This window comes from Equus quagga, chromosome 12, assembly GCF_021613505.1.
Source record: "Equus quagga isolate Etosha38 chromosome 12, UCLA_HA_Equagga_1.0, whole genome shotgun sequence".
Lineage (NCBI taxonomy): Eukaryota > Metazoa > Chordata > Mammalia > Perissodactyla > Equidae > Equus > Equus quagga.
Window position 1 is genome coordinate 3,822,706 of NC_060278.1, and position 11,292 is coordinate 3,833,997.

Below are 11,292 nucleotides of genomic sequence, written 5' to 3' on the forward strand. Positions count from 1 at the left end.
GAAATGTTGTCCTCTTGCAGATATTAAAATTCTTTGTCCTTGACTTTAGACAGTTTTATTATAATGTGTCTTAGCAAATATTGTTTTGGATTGAAATTTTTGGGTAATCTGTTAGCTTCATAAACTTGATGTTCAAATCTCTTCCTAGATTTGGGAAGTTTTCAGGTATTATTTCTTTTTTTTATTGAGGTCACACTAGTTTATAAGTTTATATAAATTTCAGGTGTTCATCATTATATTTCAACTATAGACTGCACCATGTTCGTCACCAAAAGTCTAGCTGCCATCTGTCACTGTACACACATGCCCTTTTACCCCTTTCACCCTTCCTCCCCTCTTCCTCTCTGGTAACCATCAATCTATTCTCTGTGTCTATGTTTGCTGTTGTTTTATCTTCCACATATGAGCAAAATCTTACGGTAATTGTCTTTGTATGACCTATTTCACTTAGCATAATGTCCTCAGGGTCCATCCATGTTGTCACAAATGGCAAGATTTTATCTTTTTTATGGCTGAGTAGTATTCCATTATATATATATCTTCCATCTTCTTTATCCATTCATCCAGTGATGGGCACTTAGGTTACTTCTAAGTCTTGGCTATTATGCATAATTCTGCAGTGAACATAGGGAGGCATAAATCTTTTTGAATGTGTTTTCATGTTTTGGGGATAAATACTCAGAAGTGGAATAGCTGGATCATATGTTAGTTCTATTTTAAATTTTTTGAGAAATCTCCATAATGTTTTCCATAGTGGCTGCACCAATTTACATTCCAGAAGTGTAGGAGGGTTCCTTTTTCTCTACATCTTCTCCGAAATTTGTTATTTCTTGTCTTTTTAGTAATAAGTATTCTGGTGGGCATGAGGTGATATCTCATTGTAGTTTTGATTTGTATTTCCCTAATAATTAGTGATGTTGAACATCTTTTCACGTGTCTGTCGGCCATCTGTATATCTTCTTTGGAAAAATGTCTGTTCATATGCTCTATCCATTTTTTGATGAGGTTATTTCATTGTTGTTGTTGAGTCCTATGAGTTCTTTCTATATTTTAGATATTAACCCCTTATCAGATATATGATTTGAAAATATTCTCTCCCAGTTGATGGGTTGTCTTTTTGTTTTATTGCTGGTTTCCTTTGCCATGAAGAAACTTTTTAGTTTGATGTAGTCCCATTTGTTTATTTTTTCTTTTGTTTCCCTTACCTGAGGAGACATGATATTCAAAAAGATACTGCTAAGACCAATGTCAAAGAGTGTACTGCCTACGATTTCATCTAGAAGCTGTATGGTTTCAGGTCTTACAGTCAAGTCTTTAATCTATTTTGAGTTAATTTTTGTGTATGGTATAAAATAATGGTCTACTCTCATTCTTTTGTGTATGGCTGTCCAGTTTTTTACCACCATTTATTGAAGAGACTTTTCTCTCTCCATTGTATGTTCTTGTCTCCTTTATTGAAAATTAGCTGTTTGGAGATGTGTGGGTTTATTTCTGAGCTCTCAGTTCTGTTCTACTTATCTGTTTTTGTGACAGTACCATGCTGTTTTGATTACTATAGCTTTGTACTATATTTTGAAATCAGGGAGTGTGATACCTCCAGCTTTGTTCCATTTTCTCAATATTGCCCTGGCTATTCAGGGTCTTTTGTTGTTCCATACAAATTTTAGGGTTATTTGTTCTATTTCTGTGAAAATGTCATTGGGATTCTGATTGGGATTGCATTGAGTCTGTAGACTGCTTTAGGTAATATGGACATTTTTTAAATGACTTTTTTCTTTTTCAGGGAAAGATTCGCCCTGAGCTAACATCTGTTGTCAATGTTCCTCCTTTTTTTTCTCCCCAAAGCCCCCATGATAGTTGTATATCCTAGTTGTAAGTCATTCTAGTTCTTCTATGTGAGACACCACCACAGCATGGCAACTGACAGATGGATGGTGTGGTCCCACGACTGGGACGTGAACACGGCTGCAAAAGTGGGAAGCACTGAACTTTAATCACTAGACCATCAGGGCCGGCTCAATATGGACATTTTAACTATGATAATTCTTCAAATCCATGAGCACAGAATATCTTTCCATTTCTTTTGGTCTTCCTCAGTTTCTTTTGACAATGTCTTATAGTTTTCTGTGTAGAGATCTTTCACCTTCTCGGTTCACCTCCTTGGTTTTTTCCCATTGAGTATGATGTTGGTTGTGGATTTATTGTACATGCCCTTTATTATGTTGAGTTACTTTCCTTCTACACCCATTTTATTGAGAGTTTTTATTATAAATGGATGTTGAATTTTGCCAAATGCTTTCTCTGCACTGTGGAGATGATCATGTGATTTTTTATTCTTTATTTTGTTTATATGGTGTATCACATTGATTGATTTGTAGATGTTGAACCATCCCTGCATCCTTGGAATAAGTCCCACTTAATCATGGTGTATAATTCTTTTAATACATTATTGTGTTTGATTTGCTAATTTCTTCTTATTTTTTTTTTTTTGAGGAAGATTAGCCCTGAGCTAACATCTGTGCTCATCTTCCTCTATTTTATATATGAGACTCCTGCCACAGCATGGCTTGATAAGCAGTGTGTATGTCCACGCCCAGGATCTGAACCAGTGAACCCCAGACTGCTGAAATGGAATGCATGAACTTAATGGCTGTGCCACCAGACCTGCCCCTGATTTGCTAATATTTTCTTGAGGATTTTGCATCTATGTTCATCAGTGATATCGGCCTGTAATTTTGCTTTTTTGTGTTGTCCGCGTCTGGTGTTGGTATCAGGGTTATGTTGGCCTTTTAGAATGAGTTAGGAAGCATCCCATCTTCTTCAATTTTTCAGAACAGTTTGAGAAGGAGAAGTATTAAATCTTTTTTGAATGTTTAGTAGAATTCTCCAGAGAAGACATCTGGTCCTAGACTTTTGGTTTTGGGGAGGTTTTTGATTACTATTTTAATGTCTTTACTTGTGATTCATCTATTCAGATTCTCTATTTCTTTTTGATTCAGCTTTGGGAGGTTGTATGATTTTAAGAATTTATCCATCACTTCTAGGTTATCCCATTTGTTGGCATATAGTTTATCATGGTATTCTTTTATAATCCTTTGTATTTCTGTGGCATCCATTGTAATTTCTCCTCTTTTGTTTCTGACTTATTTGAGCCTTCTGTCTTTTTTCTTAGTGAATCTAGCTAAGGGTTTGTCATTTTTATTTATCTATTCAAAGAACCAGTTCTTAGTTTCATTGATCTTTTCTGTTGTCTTTCTACTCTCTATTTCATTTGTTTTCTCTCTGATTTTTATTATTTCCTTCTTTCTACTGACTTAGGCCTTTATTTTTCTTTTCTAGTTCTTTTAAGTGTGTTAGATTGGGATTTTTCTTGTTTCTTGGGGTAGGCCTTTATTGTTATATACGTGCCTCTTCATACCATTTTTGCTGCATCCCTTCGGTTTTGGTATGTTGTGTGTTTCATTTTCATTCGTCTCCAGGTATTTTTTTAATTTCTCCTTTGATTTCTTCATTGATCCAATAGTTGTTCAGGAACATGTTGTTTAGTCTCCACATATTTGTGACCTTTCCAGTTTTCTTCTTGTAGTTGATTTCTAGTTTCATACCATTGTGGTTGAAAAAGAGACTTGATATGATTTCAATCTTCTTAAATTTATTGAGTCTTGTTTTGCTTCCCAAAATATGGTCTATCTTTTGAGAATATTCCATGTGCACTTGAGAAGAATGTATATTCTGCTGCTTTTGGATGGAATGTTCTCTCTCCATGTATATCTATTAAGTCTATCTGGTCTAGTGTTTCATTAAGGCCAATGTTTCCTTGTTGACTCTCTGAATGATCTACCCATTGATGGAAGTGGGGTATTAAAGTCCTCTGCTATTATTGTGTTGCTGTCAATTTCTCCCTTTATATCTGTTAATAATTGCTCTATATAATTAGGTGCCCCTACATCCTATTAGTAAATGCTATGTCTTTTTGATGTATTGTCCCCTTTACCAGTATATAATGTCCATCTTTCTCTTTTGTGTTTTTTTTTCCTTGAGGTATAATACAAGTGTGGCTATTCTTGCTCTCTTTTGTTTGTCATTTGCTTGGAGTATCATCTATCCCTTCATTTGAGCCTATGGTTGTATTTAGAGCTGAGATGGGCCTTCTGAAGGCAGCATATTGTTAGGTCTTTTTTTTTTAATCCATCCAGCCATTCTCTGTCTTTTGACTGGTGAATTCAATTCATTTACATTTAGGGTGATTATTGATACATGAACACTTAATACTGCCATTGAATCTTTTGTTTTCTTTCCTATATTTCCATTGTTTCTTTTCCCTTGTGTTTCTGTCTGCCATTTCAGTTTGGTGGTTTTCTGTGATGTATTTCTCAGTTTCCTCTTTGTTTTGTATTTCATGAATCTGCTCTGAGCTTTTGTTTTGTGGTTACCAGGAGGTTTGTATAAAAGGTCTCATAGAGGAGATAGTCCTTTTTCTGCTGATGGCATCTGATCTTTATTTGCCTATGCAGGTTCTATCCTTTTCCTCTTCCTTTTTTGTGTTTTTGTTGTCACAAATTACCCCTTTTTGTATAGTGAGTTTATTACCAAATTGAATTGATTATAGTTATTTTTGATGCTTTCTTTCCATTTAGCCTTTATGTTATAATTGTTTACTAACCTATTCTGATACAGAGTTGCAATTTTCTGATTCTGTCTGTCTATCACCTTGCTCAAAGCTTTGCATGCCTACCTTTGCCTTTTTGTTTCAGATAGGAGGGATCTTTTTAACATTTCTTGTAAATGATGTCTAGTGGTGATAAACTCCCGCAGCTTTTGTTTGTCTGGCAAAGCCTTTATTTCCCCTTCATATTTGAAGGATAACTTCACTGGATAGAGTATTCTTGGCTGATCGTTTTTATCTTTCAATATTTTGAATGTAGCACTCCACTCTCTCCTAGCCTGCAGAGTTTCTGCTGAGAAATCTGCTGATAGCCTAATAGGAACTCCTTTGTAAATTATTTTCTTCTCTCTTGCCACCCTTAATATTCTTTCTCTCTCATTGACTTTTGACAGTTTTACTACAATATGCCTTGGAGAAGCTCTTTTTGTGTTAAGATAATTAGGTATTCTATTAACCTCATGTACTTGTATATCCAGTTTCTTCTCCAGGTTTGGGAAGTTCTCAGCCACTATTTCTTTAAAGGTTTTCTGCTCCGTTCTCCCTCTCTTCTCCTTCTGAGACTCCAATTATTCATATATTATTTAACTGATTGGTGTCCCAGAGTTCATACAGACTTTTTTCATTTTTTTAAAATTCTGTTTTCTTTGCTCTTTTTTGACTGTATTATTTCAACAGTACTGTCTTATACTTCACAAATTATTTCTTCTGCTTTGTCCATTATGCTGTTAATGTTCTCCATTGTATTTTTCATTTCATTTGTTGTATTCTTCAGGTCTAGAATTTCTTTTCGATTCTTTTTTATGATTGTATCTCTCTGTTAAAGTTTTCATTTTGTTTGTGCATTGTTTTCCTGCTTTCATCGAGCTGCCTTTCTTGTTTTCCCATAGTTTACTAAGCTTCCTTAAAACAGCTATTTTGAATTCTTCATCAGTTAAATTGAAAATCTCCATTTCTTTGGGGTTGTTGGAAAATTATTGTATCTCTTTCATGGTATACTTTCTTGATTTTTCATGTTCCTTGATGTCCTGCACTGCTGTCATTGCATTTGAAGAAACAGTCACCTCCTCCAGGCTTTACTGACTAGCTTCCAGAAAGAAATCCATTCTGTCAGCCCTGCTAGGAATTGTGAGGCTTTCTCAGACCTTTTCTATGGTATTTCTGCTCCACAATTCTTTCTCCCTTTTGTGGCAGAATTATTAAGCTTTCTCTCTATCCTTTAAAGCCAGGCTTGTTGCTGACAATCTCCCTTTTGCTTTCCTGAGGGCAGTGCTGAGTGCCCAAGTTGGTGGATTCTCCAAGGCCTGTAGATTCAGGCCTGCTTTCTGTGAGTGCTCTCTAGCTGTCAGTAAAAGCTCACACTTACTGCTTCAGGAGCACCCTTAGGGAGCCAGTCATAGGCTGGTGGTTTGTGTGGGTGAAGCATTGGGGGTCCTGTGGGCCAGTTTTGGAGGATGCACAGTTGAGGTGTTCTCAGCAGCAGCTGTGTGAGCCTCCTGGTGGAGTCCTTGGCATGGTTTGTAGTATCTAGATCCCTTTTGTATGTTCTGTTCTGAGCCCTGGCTGCTGCCTCAGCCCCCCCCCACCCCCCCCCCCCCCCCCCCGCCAACATGTCACAAAACACGTGACTCATTCCTCTGCATGGGACAAGAGAGAAAAGGGCCTTTTTGGCAGTGTTCTGCACAGCCAGAGAAGATGGGTGCTCACTAACATGTTTTCATTTTCCCAAATGGGAGAAATTATGAGAAGGGTTTCCTTGCCACTGAAGTATGCTGCCTGTGGTGGGGAAGTGATGCAGGTAAAGTCAAACTGTTCCTCTTACCCTCTTCAATGCATCCAATCTTGGATTACTTTTTGCTCCAACAGTGTGCTAGAACTTCTCTGCTGAACTCCTGGGCTTAAACAAAGGCTCTCTCATCTGTGGTTGATCGTCAAATTGGTTTTGTCTAGGGGGAAGATGGTAGAAAATTCCTACTCTACCATATGGATGTCATCACTGTAATCTTCCTTCTCTTTTGCCAAATACTCTATAGGAAATGTCACTTCTTGCTTTAATTCTCCAATATCTCCAACTTTTTCAAAATTATTTAGAGAGCTTTCTCCCTTTTTGTTGATAAAGTTTCTTCTTTTGTAGCATTTTAAAGGAATAGTATTTTTAGTATTTGCAAATGTAGATGTACGAAAGCTCTTCCTCCTCTTCCTAGGTAAATTAAAATAATTAGCAGCAAAGCCCTCATTGTTTTTTTTTCTTTTTATCTGATATGGAGGGCAGCATACATATTTTTGGTCTGATGGACACAGTTTCTATTCTCAGCATCTTTCTTAATTTTGACCTTTATCCCAATCCTGTTTTACTTTAAACTGCATATTCATTTGCGTATTTCATCTGTACACCATATTTACAAAGATCCCTTTGTAAGGATCATTTTGGAGATCAGAGCTCTATGAACAAACCACCAGCTTTCCCTTCCCCTTTCAACAAATGTTTATTAGATTTATTTTTAATAAATCCTACTTATTATAAAAGGAATGTGTGTTATTGTAGAATACTTCCATTTAACAAAGAATTATAAACTTCATATTATTTAATCATTGGCTAGAGGTTAAACTGAAGCCACAGGCCAAGAAATTTAGTAAGAAGTTGTAATTGAGAAATATATTTGACACAATTTACTTCAAAAGCCATTACTCCAAGATGGCCATTCACATTTGTCAAGAGAAAAAGCTGGAGAGGATTTTTAGGTCACTAAAAATAAAAACTTTAATGCCTCGTAGGGTAATGGCACCATACTGTCAAATTTAGGTTTACTCTTGATCTTATTTTTATTAAAGTATCAAAGATAGATTGTTTGTATGATGATACTTTGGTACATCTTGGTATTAAAAATTGAATATAATTTTGGATGCAGTGGTATAGAAGACTAGCTATCTCAAATTTCCCTTCTGATTCAAACAACTAAAATGCTAGATTAAAAAATTTACTTTAAAAAGCTTTATGCTTAGATGGCATAAAAATATACTCTAGAGATCAAAAAGGAACTGAAAGCATTTAATGTAGGGATACCTAATAAAAAGGTGTGTGTGTGTGTGTATACACATTTTCTATAAAATTAGTTGACCTGGGGTAATGTGGGTAGTGGGGGAGAGGACAAGGTAGAAAATTCCACAATAAAGGAAAATAAAAAATAAAGAGAACACAATAAGATATTTTTTAAAATACTTGTGTAGAACAATATATATATAATTTATGACTGCATATAATAAAAGCTGAGTAAGGAGGGAATGAGATTATAACAGCATAGAAAGGGAATCATTAGAATGTTGCATTTTTTTATATTAGTGTTATATGTTTTCCGAATGTTTAAAAGATTTCACAAAGAGGAAAATGAAAAAGCATACTGCAAAATGTATTCTAGGTAATTAGATACTTATTTTATATTCTTCTATATTATTTCTTACCTTGATTGTCTAAGGGTGAAAAATTAACTGCATTTGTTGAGAATTTACTTTGTCCAATGTACTTGGTAAAAACATCTTGATCTTCTGTGGACAAGTATCTTGTTTTAAGTAAATTCATATCTAAAATAAAAATTAAGAAAAATTTCACAGACACTATGACCATTGCCCACTACTACAATCACCATGTATTTATGCAATTGTAAATTTTTCTTCCCACATTTGAGTGACCACTTGTCTATCACTCCAATTTCTATAAACTATTTATTCATTTTCTCTTCATTTTCTTTGTTCTGTGTTCTTAGAAGGCATCTTCCTTAACTTTGACCTTTAATCCAGCCACATTTTATCTTAAACAAGAATATTCGTTTCTATATTTGATCTGCAGTCTCCTTTCAACTCTTTTCTTCTTAGCAATTTCTATCTCTTAAATTTTATTTAGAATATTTAATTATAAATTCACCATTAATAAATAAATATAAATTAATTTAGTTTTTAAAAGGTGTGGTATTTTAAATTGACTGGACATAAATAATAGTGCTTTACTGTTGAGTCTAAGGTTATTATTCAAAATTGACAAAGACCTCTATTAATAAGCAACACAGAAGCAAAAAGTAATCGAAATTACCTAAAAGAAAATAATCTAAAAATTAAATACATAGAAAATGGCTCATCATAATTTAGCAAATTTGTTAAAGTAAAACACAAAACAAATTTAACTGTTTGGTTCAAACAATTTCATTTTTACACCACCAGCTTTTCCCCAGTTATAACCTGTTTGAGTAAATAATTTTTTTGATTCATTTTTAGTAATACTTTTTTCAGGAATAAAAATGTGAATATAATGAAATAAATAAAGAATTCAAAAGCAAAATTTCAGAAAACAGGCCTTAATCTTTAATTTCAGTGGGAACGCATATTATGGTGCCTGTATCTAAGGATTCATCTACTTCCAAATTCTAGCCTTTAGCATTGATTCTATAAAAATTTCATAATTATAGTATTTCTTGTATCAAAGAGAAATATATCTAACACTGTTACTCCAGGACTAAAAGCAGTACTATAATCTGTGAATTATAGAACACAGTTAGAGAACTCTACTCTAGAAGAGATATAAATTTACATGCCAGCTTGATTATGTAGAGGGAATTGGTAACCAATGAAATCTATCTGTTATATTGCTCTTCTTATAAGTCATCAACTAGCCTTTTTGCTTTTTTCAAATTCAAAGCAACTTTCCTTTCTAAGCCAGCAACAGAAAGTGAGCAGATTAGCAGTTGGAGATGTTTACACCAAGCAGATTTTAAGGTCACAAGAGCTTTGGATTTTATGGATTACTTTCTAAATAGATGAGTTTTAAAACTAATAATATCTAGCTAATTTTCTATTGATAGTAAATACTAGAGTTTAACTAATTATAAGAGGGAATTCATGGAGATTTTTACACATATAATAACATATAGTTACTGTTGTCATTAAAGATCCATACTTAATTAAATCCCAGAGAAGACATAAACCATAAATATTAGACTTAAAAAATTTCTTGTTCTCACCAGGGCGACCCTTAAGTTGTGTCATTTCACCAATTAGTTTTTCTCTTCCAACAGTATCTGTCAAGCGTTCTCTATCAGTCTCTATAGACATAAAACAGATTTCAAACACTTTGTAGGGTAACCATTAATGTCTTTGTGTTTGTGTGTATGTAGTACTAACTTAATTAGAATCTGTTATTCTAGAAGAAGAGAAATAATACATCTGTGTTGCACAATCATAAACCCCTAGAATTTGAAGAGCTCTTAGCCATCATACAAGCCTCACTATTTTGAAGCTTAGGGATGTTTCAAATTTTGATCAAGAATACATGTCAAGCTAATGATAAAAATGATGCACAAACTAACACCCCATAATTCCTTAACTAGTGCTTTTTCTACGCAATGCTATCTCTTGTACAAATTTACATAATCATGGAGAGTTTATGTTAATAATGTAACTTCCAAGTTTACTCTAAGAGGGCATTCATACCGTATGAATATACTTGAGGTAGAACATGGATACAAGTCAAGTTACAAACTATGGTCGCACATCATAGAAAGTTACTATGAGTCAGAAATTCTTTGACTCTTTCAAGAATATTTTATACCATTTTTTAAATTATTGTAAATCAGGCAGGCATCAATGACAGAAAAGAATAACAAGATATTCTGTGGTCTAAGAAAAGATGCTTATCATTCAGTAGCTGGGGAGGGGGAAATGGGTAAATTTGCAGTAGTACCAGCCTTGGGATGGTATCCCATTCATTTGTGTTTTTCTGTGATTTGAACATTTGGCTGAGTTTAGAAACTACTAACTAGGTCAAATGAGAAAAACATACATAAAAGTTATTAAAGAGGAATTCATATTGAAAAAGGGATAATTAGGATTGGTGACTTGGGTCAAATAATATGCTTAACGTCTTGTGAATGAAATTTGGTTATAGGAGAGCATGTACTAGAGGTTAGAAACCTATCATGAACCCGACATCATAAGGTGGATCTTGTTTTCTTGTAATAGCTGACCAAGAATAAATGTTAAACATTGCACTATGACCTTTGGAGCCTAAATACATATCCATTGCAATCTAAGAAGAGGTGGAGACCAGCTTGGGTATCATTACCAAAATGAATCAAAACACATAATATCTGACAGAACAAGTTTCAATGAGTACAAAACCACATTTTGTGAAAGTATTTCAGCTACAGTAATGGAAAACAGGGAATATCAGTAGACATATTTGAGGCTCTCTTGATCTTTCTCCAACTAGAATAAGTAAGAATGACTGGTCCATTTGAAGCAAACAAGAAAGATGCTTAAATAAGCTAGGAGGTATTAAGAAGAGCATGTGACAGGCAGATAGATCTAAGGACTAGGAAAAAAATGTATGTGCTAGAGAAACTTATAATCCAATTAAGAATCACAGCTTCTCTCCTTCACAATATTCCCCAGCTGCTTTAATTCTTTTTAAAATCTACCCATCCTGAAGTTCGCAGTGTATGGTTCACGCTTTAGTGTTTGTTTGCATGTCTCTTTTTTTTTGGATAGAAACTGGGGGTTTTAGATAATAAATTGTAACAAATAAGGATCGTGAGTTCCTCTCCCCTTTGGAGGCTTGTTGTTGTTGTTTGCCTGCTTATTTG

At 34.4% G+C, this 11,292-nt stretch overlaps 1 protein-coding gene across 1 annotated transcript in view; it reads right to left on the reverse strand.

The window, feature by feature from the left end:
- Positions 1 to 11,292, reverse strand: part of CCDC7 (coiled-coil domain containing 7) — a 485,718-nt gene that overhangs the window by 70,586 nt on the left and 403,840 nt on the right. Inside the window, exons 32-34 of the mRNA XM_046679053.1 lie at positions 9,673 to 9,753; positions 8,123 to 8,242; positions 6,030 to 6,097 (exon numbers count right to left, since the gene is read on the reverse strand). Coding sequence (XP_046535009.1) covers positions 6,030 to 6,097; positions 8,123 to 8,242; positions 9,673 to 9,753 — 269 coding nt within the window. The remainder of the gene's footprint in view (positions 1 to 6,029; positions 6,098 to 8,122; positions 8,243 to 9,672; positions 9,754 to 11,292) is intronic.